Raw genomic sequence first — 15,654 nt, 5'->3', positions numbered from 1 at the left:
AGTTAAAGCCTGTTAACACTTAGTTTGTGTTTTAGGTTTTTCTTCATCATTATTTAAACATTGTTTTTTATTGTTTATAAAGGGATACATTTTGCACTCTTGATTTATGTTTCCAAGTAGTTTGAAAGAGCGTTGTATGGAATAACTTTGTTCCTTTTCTTTTTATCTGAATAATCAAATGAATTATTGACAGATTAATTGATTATCAAAACAGTTGTTAGTTGCAGCCCTAGATTATTTAACACTACCATGGTGTTAAATGTATTGTTGTATAAAACATTATACAACCCTACCACGGTACGAGCCCAAGATGGCTCCTCTTCTTCTCTCTCTCTGTCTGTGTGTGTGTGTGTGTGTGTGTGTGTGTGTGTGTGTGTGTGTGTGTGTGTGTGTGTGTGTGTGTGTGTGTGTGTGTGTGTGTGTGTGTGTGTGTGTGTGTGTGTGTGTGTGTGTGTGTGTGTGTGTGTGTGTGTGTGTGTGTGTGTGTGTGTGTGTGTGTGTGTGTGCGCGTGTGTGTGTGTGTACACGTGTTTAAACATGTAAGTGTGCGTACCACACACGAGCATGACAAATCTGTTGCGTGTGTGCTCGCAAGAGAATGCTTTTCCATACACACACACACACACACCCTTGATGGTGCTCGGTTGCATGAGTTATAGTTTTGTTTCCCAGAATGGCTTCCAAACCCAGAGGGGAACACACACACAGAGTCTGGAACGTAAAGACGGTCATACATCACTCCTCGTGTCTGAAGTTGACACTGATCCAGCCGGAAGACGGCAGATTGGGTGCAGATTCGTACGCCCCGGCAGCTCGCCTTCATACGGTCTCTTGTCGACTTGTATTGTTCCCAGGGTCAGAGGCTGTAAACACAGAGTGGGAGAGCCAGATTCACATACAACCCAAGACGTCGTGTTGTAATATACTTCTCTAACACATTGTCTAAACGCTTCCAGTTTATTTATTTTTTTTTTGTATCTACAGCACTTTCCCTGCTGTTTCTAGTTTAAATAGTTCCGTTCATCCGCGTACATGTGGTTTATTTCAGAGACGATACTAATGAACTTTTCTGTTAGGACACCAGTTCTAATGAGTCCACTCTGCAAGAGTGAATTGTTTTGATGCATTTTCATACCAATGGCCAATAGAATTATTTTTCCTGTGGTTGATTAATTATTCTTGTGTCTCCAGGTGTGTCTGGTGTGTCTGCGTGCCCTACGGTAGCTCTGGATATGGGCGTAGGGCTTCTGTGCCAGCTGTTTCATCTCTGGGGGCAGGTGCCCGCCGGCCTCCTCACCCTGGCAGAGTGGCTACTGGGAGAGGGAGAGAGGGACAGTGAGATGTACACAGCCGAGCCTACCGCCCTGGTGAGAATCTAGTCATGACCAGCATCGTTTCGTCACACAGAAGGCTTCGTATATTTGTCACCTATACCAATTAATATTGTTCAATATTCCATCCCACTGTATTGTTATTTTTATTCTAAGTAGTGTATATACTCTACCACATTGTGCACAATTGTACAGCCCTGGCCTATTTTATTTTATAATTCTATTCTATTCTATTGTACTTCTATTTAAATGTAGTTTAAATTCCATTTGATTTTATTCTACCTTTTATTTTATTCTACCTTAATTGTCTTTCCGTTAATGTCGCACCAAATGCGACCACATCAAATTCCTTGTATGTGTAAACTACTTGGCAATAAATAAGACCTTTCCGATTCTGATGAACCGTTCTTAAATCACTCAGCATTATAACGTGTTCATTTCACTTTCACTTTTGAGCAGGATGAAGAGGAGTTCCTGTTTGAGAAGGGGGAGTTGAACCTGTGGGCTGAGCCCGGCCAGTGGGTGAGGATGCTACACGGACACCTCAGCTCGCTCACTCAGACCCTCGTCCAGAACCAGACCCAGGGGAGAATAGAGCTGGATCAGGCCCACCACCACAGACTGTTAGCCCAGGCAGAGGCCCAGGCTCTGGACTCACAACAGGCTCTGGAGGGCCTCCCAGCCCTGCCCCAGTTCTCCTGCACCATGGAGCACGCTCGCTTGGCTCTCAGCCACCAGAGGGCCACTCTGGCTTTGGATGTACTGGGGAAGCTGAGGTAGTTGAATTAAAGGACCAGAAAGTGGGTAACTGCTCCGCCAAAGTCGATGCTAATCACGAATGGCTTCCCATCAGCCTGAGTATTAAGGCTTTCGACAAAACAAATGCTAAAAAAAACTGTCAAGAACAACCTCATCACAGAGCCATGTCCTGAGTCTGTACACTGCATTTGTAATACAGTGTTTCCCTACTTTGTTGACTGAATGAGAAGAAATATGTTGTTGACTTTGTGTTAGTTCATCCATACGGCCGCCACATACTGTATGTCTTATTGTACACACTGTCCCGGTAGATGCCAAGGAGTTGTTTTGATTTGAGTTATCATGCCTCCCTTCTTTAAAATTGTTGTAATTGTACATTGATTTCATTTAGAAGGGATAGTATGTGCATGTTTTTTTTATATTCCAAATGCTTTACGAAGTAAAGACTTAAGTTGATCATCTCACCATTTATGCTCAGGTTATACATTTTTTACATTTAATTAAAGACAATAGAGTGTGTGTGTGTGTGTGTGTGTGTGTGTGTGCGTGCGTGTGTGTGCGTGCGTGTGCGCGCGCGCCCCCCCGTCCGTCCATAGCACCTCAACAATAGCAGAGCCAGCAGGGTCTTGAGCCACAGTGTGGAGGCATAGTATTAATTTAGCCCTGCGTGTGAAAAATAACACTTGGTGCACTGTTCTGTTAACCAGAGTGTCGCATCAAAACTTGTGTTTAGATTCAACATGAGGACTCCTACCTACTAGTCCACTATGTTTTACATTTGACTCTTTGGTTTTTGGACCAAACAATGTGCCATCTGACGCTTTAAACCTCGCCAGTGTAATTGAAGAGGGAGAAGAGAGACCTTTGAGTCCATCCAGCGTCCGTCCGTCACAGAAGTTCTATTTCAACGCACATCTCTCTTCTCCTGTATATGCGAGTTATTTTCATGTCATATTTAATTTACTGGAGGACTCTTCCCATTGGACAGGGTTTTATGCTTCCCCCTGGTTTCCTTGGTTACGTAATTAGGAGGACAGCACAATGGGCCAGTGTCTCGTGTGTGTGTTTGCTTGCGTCTGCACACGTGCCTGTATATATGTATTATGTACTGTGCCTATTTTGTGTTCATGTGTATGTGCTTATGTGCGTGAGACCCTCTGAGACAGCGCCACTCCCCCCCTGCTAGCTTGTGTTCCCTGTTACAGTAAAAATGAGGTAATGTTTTGGAACGGCTGAACGGTAAAAACAGAGCTGTGTGTCGGGACTCTGGAGAGAGCGGTTTCTGTGGAAGAAGGACGTGTTCTAGGGATTTCTGGAGCGACGAGCCTCGCCTTTTGTCCGTCCTTGACATTAAACTATTCATCACGAGCACACGGGCTGAGGGCAGCCCCGGCACTAATTTTAGGGTTGGTAGTAGTAGATTCCAGGCCCTTATGTCATTTGTTTTTTTGACTGTTGCTATTTTTTTCTTTTTTCTGTCTTTCTCACTGGAGCTCAGCAGCTCGACTCTTGAGAGAATATTGAATCATGCGACGGGAAGAGAAATAGGATAGTTTTGATTTTTTTCTTATGAGAGCATTCTTCCAGATATAGTGTCGCAGAAACCAGCAATTTATGGCGATATATGTGTCGTGCAGCGATTTTACATGCTCCTAACCAAAATATCTGCCTTGTGGAGCACTAATATAGCTCTGCGCTTCTCTGCCAACTCTGCAATCTTTCCACTGTGGCTTTAGAACTTGTCATAACTCCAAGTTTAGAGTAGTTTGACATTTCCCTGTGAAACCTTTGCCATCCTGGAAGGATACGTCACGCTGAGGGACACGGTAGCTTATTGCAATCATGTTGAAAGCCCTCCTCGCTGACTGAATGCATGAAGAATAGAGGAATGATTTGAATGTGAACATGGTGGTAGAGTGCACCTTTAGATCTTAACCACCACCCTTGGCTCAACAGGTGGCGCTCCAGCCTGACAAATCAGTTTCAGAGCTTGCTCTCTAGGGGGCAGTGTTGCACCGCTTTTTCAAGGAACCACATTCCTTTAGTCTGCTGCTGCGGCTGGCTGGCTGGCTGCAGGAAAACAAGTTATAGACAACTTGGAAGAGTGGTTTGAAGTGATTTGAAGAAGAAAAAAGTGTGTTTTAACAAGTAAATTTAGCTATGTGGGGTTGAATGATACACAACTTAACCTATTATATGAAATATCACAGTTTCTCATTTAGTGTAAATTAAACTAGATTAAAGTAGGTCACTCCTCCCCCCCCCCCCCCCCATAGTATACTGGAATAGGTTACATTTCCATGTGGAAGTTGATTATGCAACCACTGGAATCTATAAAGTGCACTGCCCTCAGTCTGTACTCCTCTCTCTCTCCATACTTGTGGTCGCTCCCCTCTCTCACACACACACACGCACGCACACACACACGCACACACACACCGAGAGAGTATGCTTGAATTGAGTTAATTTTTTTTTTTACCGAAAGGTGAACATCAAATTGTACTCTTTCCAAAGTAATACTCTTTCCAAAGTAATAGCCACCCAACCGCACACCCACCAAAAAAGCAAAAAAAACTTTTACAAATTCGTTGTGATAATGTTTTGGAGGAGGGGAGGGGCATGGGGGAGGGTTTCAAGGCGTGGTGTAATAATAGGCGGCCAGCCAGTGAACGGAAGACTTTACAGTAAAGGGGCGTGGTCTTTAAAAGTTTGATCCAGCGTGACCACGCCCCCTCGTCGCGGAGCCGCCGCGGAGCAGTTTATATAATCTGTGTGCAGCAGCGGAGGAGTCAGTGAAGCACTCTGCCTCAGCTTCTCCAGGGGAGCGACACAACAATATAAAAACTGCTTTCCCCCTTTTTTTTGTGCCTCTGCTCTCGCCGCCACCACCACAGGAATTTGCACATGAACTTTTTTTGGAACTTTTAAAAACTTTTTCCAAAAAACCAGTCGTGGCACAATCTACTCCAGTCACTTCGTGCATCCAGGGATTCTGCTCGGTCCTCCATGAGAGACATAGTGCCACAGCAAACTTCGGGAAGAGAGATGTCTGCGACTATCTTGTCCGCTTTCTACGATATCGACATGCTATATAAGGTAACTTTCACTGATGGGAAAATATTTTAATTGTTTGCATTTGGGAGACTTAACTTTTCTCCGCAGCTGGATTGCTTGATTGCCAGTTTGAATATTGAACAGCATTGATTGACATTAGTTAGTGCACAAGCTGCACTAACTGACTCATTCACCAACCTGTTGACCTGCAACGGCATGCAGTTTGTCCTAAGTACCTAAACTGCATGCATGCAGAATGATCCGTTGTGTCTCTACAAGTGCATTACTAACGTTAACGTTGTGATCTCTGTCCACAGCAGCAAGAGAAAAGCATGAACATGAACGCGATCCACATCAACAGCCTGCTGGACAAGAAGGCGGTGGGCGCTCCGCTGTCGACGGGCGGCTCCTCCAACAGCAGCAGCAGCTCCTTCACGCCGGGGGGATTTTTCCGCCGAAATTCCACCAGCAACATGGACTCAATGAACAACAGCAACAAGTACTCCTCCGTGAGTTCCTCCTACAGTAACTTAAAGGAGAGCTCGCCGAGCTCCACTGCCCTCATGAACAAGGAGAACAAGTTCCGAGACCTCGCCTACAGCGAGGGGGACCAGCGGGGGCAGCAGCAGAAGCCCGCCTCGCAGATCAACTCCACCCGCTACAAGACTGAGCTCTGCCGGCCCTTCGAGGAGAACGGCGCCTGCAAGTACGGCGAGAAGTGCCAGTTCGCGCACGGCTACCACGAGCTGCGCAGCTTGTCTCGCCACCCCAAGTACAAAACGGAGCCCTGCCGCACCTTCCACACCATCGGCTTCTGCCCGTACGGCCCCCGCTGCCACTTCATCCACAACGCCGACGAGCGCCGACCCGCGCCCAGCAGCAGCAACGCCAACGTGCCGGGCGGGGAGCAGCAGCAGCCCCGGTCCGGCGGCTACGGTCAGCGGGGGGACGGCGCGCCGCAGCAGCAGGGCGGTGGGTACAGCAGCCAGAGGGGGGGCGACAACAGACCAAAGCTCCACCACAGCCTGAGTTTCTCCGGCTTCTCCACTCACCACGGCCTGGAGTCCCCCCTGCTCGAGAGCCCCACGTCCCGCACCCCGCCGCCCTCCTCCAACTCCTCCTGCTCGCCCAACTTCTACGAGGACGCGCTGCTGTCTCCCAACTCCCTGTCCTGCGTCAACAGTGCCTTCTCTTTCCCCGGGCAGGACTTAAAGGCCTTGCTGGCCCCCCTGGCCGTGCACAACACTCCGCACGGCTACGCCAACCTGCAGTCCTCCAACGGTGCCTACTATGGGAACATTATTCAGGGGAACAACGTGTGTCCCCCGTCGCCCCCATCCTACAACATGAGCCACTTGCAGTCTCTGCAGCGCCGCCTGAACGAGTCCCCGGTGTTCGAGCCGCCCCCCAGCCCGCCCGGCTCCCTCTCTGACCGGGAGAGCTACGCCAGCGGGTCCCTCAGCTCGTCCGGGAGTCTGAGCGGCTCCGAGTCTCCTAGTTTGGATGCTGGAAGGCGTTTGCCAATCTTCAGCAGGCTGTCGATTTCAGATGACTAAAATCATCATTTTTTTTCTCTCCATGCTATTTACAACGGATGAAAGGTATCCTTGACCTGGCATTAGTTTTTTTTTCTCTTATGTAATATGATAGCTGTATAAAAGTAGATAGCAACAGAAGGCATTCCACCAGTGACTTGCCCAATGGGCTGCAATTCATGGCAGCCGCTGTGCTCTCAGGCAAGCCACTCTTTCCCAGGATTGATGTGTAACATGACTTGACAAGAAGAGACTGTAAGCGGTTTCAGATTTCCTCCATCCTGCCAAGAATATGCCTTGACACAAAGTAACATTTTTTTCCCCCTTTTTTTCAAAGTATGTTTTTCTGAAAGCTTCAACTTCCATTCCAGAACTGTATGTACTCTGTCTCACAGCGCCACTCAGTGGTTCGGTTGGTTAGTCTAGTTTGTTGCTTGGTTAAAAGCGCTCTTGAGTTTGGTTTGTTTGGGGAAATCACTGCTGATGGTTGAATATATATTTTTTTAGCTGTTTTGAGTGATTACATAGCGGTGCATAACTGGCTATGGACTATTTAACTTATTTATTATCTTGTGAAAAGTATAGGCTACATTGGTAATTTTGTGTCCATACTGTATTTATCAAGTATGATGAAGCAATAGATCTATATTCTTTTATGTTTAAATTATGATCGCCATTATTAATCTGCATAAAGTGGAGTGTATGTTCTTTTCACAGTAATATATATATTTTGGTTTTTTCTCCTTTTTGTAACTTCACTCGGTTATTTTTATTGTAAATGAGTTAAAAAAAGAAATCTTAATTTAAGAGAACGTATGTGATATTTATTTCATTAATTCTTTTGTTTCCTTGTTTACGTTTATTAAAAGTTTGCGTGATTGCTGATGTTGTTCCTGAGGTTGTTGTCAGAGCTGTGGAAGGCGTTTTTGAGAATCCCTACTTCAATGTTTCTGTAGAATGTATAAACAATGTGGTTGTACAGACCGTCCAAACCTTACTTTTTTCTTTTTATTACCTAGATCTGACTTCAGTGACAAAGAACCCAAGTCAATAAATTAACCAAAAAAGTATTTGTTTTTCCCCTCTGTTTGCACGAGGTCACACTGTGATACCAGCCACGTGCTAAAGAATGTAGCAATCCCTTGTGCCCCAGTATTATTGTGTAGTACCTATGGGGTTCACCATCTTGACATGCCTTAAGATTAACCAAATAAAGTATTTTCCTACATCTTATCTTTTTATTACACAAGTTGAACTGAATGTAGTGTTGGATTCTGAATTTTCCTTTTAATTTTTTTGAAGGTTGTTACCACTTGTAAAAAAGACAACTCTGGAGCAACAACCATACCTTTTTTTCTAAGTCCCCAGTCCTTCACTTTTTTTTCTTTTTCTACTATGCTTTTTTCCCCCTCTTTGAGATTGAATCTAGTCTAGTCTTGAGAATTAGCTGGATTGGGGAAGTGGTTGAAGACGTTTGGTTTGTACATAGTAGGTACAGGGGATCGGGATCGCACTATGTACTTTTTGACTACTTTTATCAGAAGTAAAGCTTTTTGAATGTAACAAAAAAGAAAAACGGACAAAAAGACAACATGAGTTGTAATATAAATATTTTTCCGGGAGTCAGTTCACTACAAATTGAGTGTGAGACTGTTAACTTTGTACTGTACTATTTTTTTTGTAGTTCTCCCAATAAAAATCATTTTCAAAAAAGATTTGTGTGCTTGTTCTGGGGTGTTTTTCCTGCGAGGCGAGAGTTGATAATGAGCTGGTTGTGAGATGAATACCTGTTGTTGGGCTTTGGGAGTACAATCAACAAGTGTCACTTTTAGAAACGGTTTGAAATGCACAGTACTGGTTTGACACGAGAAGCTATTTCTACTCCTAACTGACAGTTCTACTTCGTCATGTTCCTCGCACAATCCAGCTAGCAGTTGGAAAACAATAATTTCCCTCCCCAAAGTGGAAAAAGCCTTGAGGTTTGTTTGTGTGTGCACTGCACACTTTGTATCCCTGGTCGTTGACCACTCAGGGGCCTCGGCCGCCCTCTGACAGTACTTGGCTAGGGGCCCTCAGGACCATGTAGCCTGGATGGGTCCTTGGCTTCCACTGAGGACCATCCAGCAGTGCTTTCAGTTGGTTTCCAGAGAATAGTTACAGCTCTCCCCCCTCCTCCTTATCCTATAGGGAGGAACAACCCAAGACTACAAAACGACACAGGGGAGGTGAAAGTAGTTTGACTTGACTGGTCTGGTGAGACTGAAGCTGTACTGCACGTCTGGCTGGCCTCTTGCCATGAGGATAAGGAATACTCTTTGGATAAGTCATGCATTATCATTCTCCCTGACCTAGTAAACACTGGAAGTCAGTGTTGAGATGTATGTCAGGGTGAATGATTATGCCTCAGGTCCTGATGGATATGAAACCATGTGTTACACAGGCTTACGCATAGATAAGGACTTACAGCTGCATCGCCTGTTCACCAGTACCATAAATGAATGTCCCATGGAATGAATCATCTTCCATATAATTTGGATATGGTTTTGATTGTCAGTAGAAATCTGCGGACTGGATGTTAATTGATGATTAAATTGGTATTTTATATGGATTGCACTATTTAGGTGTGTCTTATTCATGCAGCTCATGTGTTTACTGTTGACAACTGCTAACTTGTTGGTTGGTTAGAAAGTGGTACCTTTAGCTCAAACAGAGAGAGAGTGTGAAGACATCTCAAGCTGTTTTTTAAGCTGCATTTTGTGTTATCCAGGAGCCTGTCAGGGACCTGTTTTCAATGGGCGGCCCGGCCCCTCTGTGAAGTTATCAAGGGCTGAAAGTCATTAAGAAAATAAAGGCCCCATAGGAGCCATGTGGTGCTGAGAGTTCACGCCAAGATAAGGCAGGCAGATAAGCGGCCTGCAAATATTTACAGTGTCCTCTGGATTTCATAATGAAGTGTTTATCAGATCTGAGCCAAATGGCTACACAATGCAGCGGTCCTTGCCAACTTATATCCACAAACCGACGTCTGTGTGTGTGTGTGTGTGTGAGAGAGGGAGAGAATTAGAGATGGAATATTAGTATGCATGCCTCAATATGTTAATCGACACAGAAACAGATGCAAGCTTTGATGGAGTGTATGAAACCCCATATACAGTATAGCACTAATGTCTAAAAGGATGTGTATTTTCATTGTGTGTGATGGTGGTGTATGTGTGGAGTTTTTGCTGGCTAATGGTCTGGAGGTTCCACAATGACAGGAAATACTCAGACTTGTGATTAGAGCAGGAAGAGCCCCGGTTCCTCGCTACCACCCATTTCCACCTCTTCTCCTGCTGTTTCCCCCGCTCTCCTCGCCGCTGCCGCCATCTAGAAGTGACTATTTGTGTTCCACTGCAATGCTTGGGAAGCTTGGCTCGTCACCGGCATTGTTTTGCCACGCTGCCCGGTAAGGTGTGGCTGTCCAAGAGTCTCTTTTACCAGCAGTCGGCCGGCAGCGGTCAGTGGACCTGAGAGAGATGTCACAATCCGAGGGTCACAGAGTTACTCTCCCCCCCCCCCCCCCCATATATTCACTCAATTAATGTAGCTTTGGACCTCTTTCCCTCTTCTGATTTGTTTTAAATACTCTCTTCAGTATCTTATCTTCATTGAGACAGTAGAATGTGGTTGAGAATAGAATAGAATCTTTATTGTCATTGTTGGTACAAGGAAATTGGGTTTAGAGCATCACCACTGGCATACAAACATACTGAATATAGCATGTGCAAAATAATAATATCAATAATAATAATATAACATCAATGTCCCAAGTGCAATAGTGCTAGTGCAAATAAATAGTAAATAGTACAGTGACAGTCCAGTTGAGTTAATGGCTAGGGGGGGGGGGGGGGGGGGGGCGTTGGCTTGCAATGGATGGAATAGTGTATAGTGCAGCAATGCAAATGAGGGGGAGACACAGGTGAGCAGGTGTGTCACTTGTGTGTGGGGGGGGGGGGGGGGTAACCACTATGCCATCTCTAGAGCAGCGATTCTTCTCTTTTCTTATGATAGTTCGGAAGCTATAAGCATAACCTCCATGTGATGTGTCAGGATATCAGACAGAATATTGTCTAAGAAGATATAACCTCCATGGCCAGTGCACGCTGTGTAAGCAGTGAGCTCAGGTGTCTCTACAGACGCTGAATAAAGTCCTGTTGCTTTCCCAGTACTGTTGGGGATTCCGACCGTGCCCAGATCCTCTTTGAAAGAGGGGGATCCGTCGCGACAAATAATTGAGTTCCATTCAGATGTGGATTTCTTTTATAGTTTAATCATACACAAGTAATAAGAATAACAGAGCAGTTGATGCAGAAAGAATAAAAGACAACCGAATATATTCTCGAGCCAGTGAGTCCCTAAGACGAAATGCCACACAGAGACTGGTGGGTCCAGTTAGCTGTCCAGCAGTTCGCCTCAAGAAGCTCCCGTCTGTCCAGTGAGTCTGTCATATATAGCAACACGTAGGAGTTCCTGGCGCTCCCTCGACAGAGAGAGAGAGAGAGAACTCTCAAGGTCGGCCTACAAATGGAATGCCGGTTACCATTGAACCTCAACAGTAGATATGGCATATTGTAGACACTGTTTCATAGTCCTTTTACAATAGATATAAATATATATAGATAGATAGATAGATAGATAGATAGATAGATAGATAGATAGATAGATAGATAGATAGATAGATAGATAGATAGATAGATTTATAGATATTTTACAGTACTAGACCTGGAAGTACAGCGACGGGGAGGGAGGAGGTGCAGTGTCCCCCCCCCCCCCCCGCCGTCTGCCTAACTGTAAATATTTACAGAGCATCTTGTGAGAGGCCCGAGTGTTTACCGCCAATGGCTGCCGCTCCGCCCCGACACTGACGACATGCACAGATGCCAGAGTAAACCCAGCACTCTCTGTGTGTGTGTGTGTGTGTGTGTAGATGTGTGTGCGTGCATGCATGTGTGTGCGCGTGTGCGTGTGCACCCTTGTGTATATATATGTGTGTGTGTGTCGGATGAGATTACTTCCCTTGGTCACTCCACAGTTTACTAACATTGGTCCTAGGCCCTCGTCAGGCCCCGACTCTCAGCTCCAGTGGGTCTATGAATCAACAGTCATGGCCGTCAGGGGGAAAGAATGGCATGGCTGAGAGAGAAAGAGAGAGAAAGAAGGAAAGAGAAGATTTTGGGTGGGGGGGGGGGGGGGGGGGGAGTGTTTGTTTACCTTGTCCCTCCCTGTATACAGCCATGCGGCACTGACATCACGTCTCTGCGGGTGGAACGTTCTCACAAACTGGTGTTTTCTTTACTCTTTTCAGAATGTAAATAATACGCATGGTGTAAATCCTATACGGCGGTGGCCATTTTTAGACAGGATCTGCTGTATGGATGTTTCTTGGAGAGTGTGTGGGCCGCACGGTTAACGAGGCACAGCAGCGCCATGAGCTGCTTCCATTCCTCCTCTCCCCTTACCTTACAACATTCCTGCCCGCTCTCCAAGATGGCGTGGCACCCTGTGAGGCAGCCGACTCTCAAACCCATCTATGAGTTGTTACCCGACTCGGCCAGGATTCCACCCCCCCACCTGTGCCATCTCTCTCCCTCTGTGTCTGTAACCCTCTCTTCCCCTGCTAAACTAATTTCCCTGAGACCATCTTCTCTTCTTAAATGTGTAAATGTCATGTAACCAGGCCCACAGCTCAACATGTAGAATAGAACCAGGCCCACAGCTCAACATGTAGAATAGAACCAGGCCCACAGCTCAACATGTAGAATAGAAACAGGCCCACAGCTCAACATGTAGAATAGAACCAGGCCCACAGCTCAACATGTAGAATAGAACCAGGCCCACAGCTCAACATGTAGAAATAGAACCAGGCCCACAGCTCAACATGTAGAATAGAACCAGGCCCACAGCTCAACATGTAGAATAGAACCAGGCCCACAGCTCAACATGTAGAATAGAATCAGGCCCACAGCTCAACATGTAGAATAGAACCAGGCCCACAGCTCAACATGTAGAATAGAATCAGGCCCACAGCTCAACATGTAGAATAGAACCAGGCCCACAGCTCAACATGTAGAATAGAACCAGGCCCACAGCTCAACATATAGAAATAGAACCAGGCCCACAGCTCAACATATAGAAATAGAACCAGGCCCACAGCTTAACATATAGAAATAGAACCAGGCCCACAGCTCAACATATAGAAATAGAACCAGGCCCACAGCTCAACATGTAGAATAGAACCAGGCCCACAGCTCAACATATAGAATAGAACCAGGCCCACAGCTCAACATGTAGAATAGAATCAGGCCCACAGCTCAACATATAGAATAGAACCAGGCCCACAGCTCAACATATAGAATAGAACCAGGCCCACAGCTCAACATGTAGAAATAGAACCAGGCCCACAGCTCAACATATAGAATAGAACCAGGCCCACAGCTCAACATGTAGAATAGAACCAGGCCCACAGCTCAACATATAGAAATAGAACCAGGCCCACAGCTCAACATGTAGAATAGAACCAGGCCCACAGCTCAACATATAGAAATAGAACCAGGCCCACAGCTCAACATATAGAATAGAACCAGGCCCACAGCTCAACATGTAGAATAGAATCAGGCCCACAGCTCAACATATAGAAATAGAACCAGGCCCACAGCTCAACATATAGAAATAGAACCAGGCCCACAGCTCAACATGTAGAATAGAACCAGGCCCACAGCTCAACATGTAGAATAGAAACAGGCCCACAGCTCAACATATAGAAATAGAACCAGGCCCACAGCTCAACATGTAGAATAGAACCAGGCCCACAGCTCAACATGTAGAAATAGAACCAGGCCCACAGCTCAACATGTAGAATAGAACCAGGCCCACAGCTCAAGATATAGAAATAGAACCAGGCCCACAGCTCAACATGTAGAATAGAACCAGGCCCACAGCTCAACATGTAGAATAGAACCAGGCCCACAGCTCAACATGTAGAATAGAACCAGGCCCACAGCTCAACATGTAGAATAGAACCAGGCCCACAGCTCAACATATAGAAATAGAATCAGGCCCACAGCTCAACATGTAGAATAGAACCAGGCCCACAGCTCAACATATAGAAATAGAACCAGGCCCACAGCTCAACATATAGAAATAGAACCAGGCCCACAGCTCAACATGTAGAATAGAACCAGGCCCACAGCTCAACATGTAGAATAGAACCAGGCCCACAGCTCAACATATAGAAATAGAACCAGGCCCACAGCTCAACATGTAGAATAGAATCAGGCCCACAGCTCGACATATAGAAATAGAAACAGGCCCACAGCTCAACATGTAGAATAGAACCAGGCCCACAGCTCAACATGTAGAATAGAAACAGGCCCACAGCTCAACATGCAGAATAGAACCAGGCCCACAGCTCAACATGTAGAATAGAACCAGGCCCACAGCTCAACATGTAGAATAGAAACAGGCCCACAGCTCAACATGTAGAATAGAAACAGGCCCACAGCTCAACATATAGAAATAGATACAGGCCCACAGCTCAACATGTAGAATAGAAACAGGCCCACAGCTCAACATGTAGAATAGAAACAGGCCCACAGCTCAACATGTAGAATAGAAACAGGCCCACAGCTCAACATGTAGAATAGAAACAGGCCCACAGCTCAACATGTAGAATAGAAACAGGCCCACAGCTCAACATGTAGAATAGAAACAGGCCCACAGCTCAACATGTAGAATAGAACCAGGCCCACAGCTCAACATGTAGAATAGAACCAGGCCCACAGCTCAACATGTAGAATAGAATCAGGCCCACAGCTCAACATGTAGAATAGAACCAGGCCCACAGCTCAACATGTAGAATAGAACCAGGCCCACAGCTCAACATGTAGAATAGAAACAGGCCCACAGCTCAACATGTAGAATAGAACCAGGCCCACAGCTCAACATGTAGAATAGAACCAGGCCCACAGCTCAACATATAGAAATAGAACCAGGCCCACAGCTCAACATGTAGAATAGAACCAGGCCCACAGCTCAACATATAGAAATAGAACTAGGCCCACAGCTCAACATATAGAAATAGAACCAGGCCCACAGCTCAACATATAGAAATAGAACCAGGCCCACAGCTCAACATGTAGAATAGAACCAGGCCCACAGCTCAAGATATAGAAATAGAACCAGGCCTACAGCTCAACATATAGAAATAGAACCAAGCCCACAGCTCAACATGTAGAATAGAACCAGGCCCACAGCTCAACATATAGAATAGAACCAGGCCCACAGCTCAACATATAGAAATAGAACCAGGCCCACAGCTCAACATATAGAAATAGAACCAGGCCCACAGCTCAACATATAGAAATAGAACCAGGCCCACAGCTCAACATGCAGAATAGAATCAGGCCCACAGCTCAACATGCAGAATAGAATCAGGCCCACAGCTCAAGATATAGAAATAGAACCAGGCCTACAGCTCAACATGTAGAATAGAACCAGGCCCACAGCTCAACATGTAGAATAGAACCAGGCCCACAGCTCAACATATAGAAATAGAACCAAGCCCACAGCTCAACATGTAGAATAGAATCAGGCCCACAGCTCAACATATAGAAATAGAACTAGGCCCACAGCTCAACATGTAGAATAGAAACAGGCCCACAGCTCAAGATATAGAAATGGAAATAGAACCAGGCCCACAGCTCAACATGCAGAATAGAATCAGTCCGATTGCTCAACAAACAGAGATGGAATTAGGCCCAAAGCTCTACACATAGCAAGAAAAAACAGATCAGAGGCTCAGCCAGTAGACTTTTACTGACATTGGATTGTCAGCTAGTAGCCACAAAGCCACCAACCTTACCGCCATACTCCAGATTAGCTAACAGTCTAGATTACACACAGCCTCTTGTGACTGAGACACTGTGTCTCGCTGTATA

At 45.7% G+C, this 15,654-nt stretch overlaps 2 protein-coding genes across 3 annotated transcripts in view; both read left to right on the top strand.

Annotated features, from left to right (window-relative positions):
• LOC311247672 (tRNA (32-2'-O)-methyltransferase regulator THADA-like) overlaps positions 1–2,559 on the top strand; it is a gene marked incomplete at its 5' end in the record, with an annotated part of 165,195 nt that extends 162,636 nt beyond the window's left edge. The window contains 2 exons of the mRNA XM_084338686.1: positions 1,192–1,367; positions 1,791–2,559. Of these exons, the coding sequence (XP_084194812.1) occupies positions 1,192–1,367; positions 1,791–2,111 (497 nt within the window). The 3' untranslated portion in view covers positions 2,112–2,559. The remainder of the gene's footprint in view (positions 1–1,191; positions 1,368–1,790) is intronic.
• A 2,332-nt stretch (positions 2,560–4,891) lies between these two features.
• On the top strand, positions 4,892–8,394 carry zfp36l2 (zinc finger protein 36, C3H type-like 2). 2 transcript variants are annotated; one of them, XM_084338685.1, is made up of 2 exons: positions 4,892–5,186; positions 5,465–8,394. In XM_084338685.1, the coding sequence occupies exons 1-2, from the start codon at positions 5,097–5,099 to the stop codon at positions 6,698–6,700; spliced, it is 1,326 nt and encodes a 441-aa protein (XP_084194811.1). In that variant the 5' UTR covers positions 4,892–5,096; the 3' UTR covers positions 6,701–8,394. The 2 variants fall into 2 exon arrangements, with proteins under 2 accessions (XP_084194811.1, XP_084194810.1); XM_084338684.1 differs by having other exon boundaries at positions 5,462–8,394.
• Positions 8,395–15,654: the final 7,260 nt, after the last annotated feature.

Source organism: Notolepis coatsorum (assembly GCF_963971535.1).
Source record: "Notolepis coatsorum genome assembly, contig: SCAFFOLD_380, whole genome shotgun sequence".
NCBI classification, from domain to species: domain Eukaryota; kingdom Metazoa; phylum Chordata; class Actinopteri; order Aulopiformes; family Paralepididae; genus Notolepis; species Notolepis coatsorum.
The sequence above is the reverse complement of the archived record's forward strand: the minus strand, read 5'-3'. Positions and strand labels throughout refer to the sequence as shown.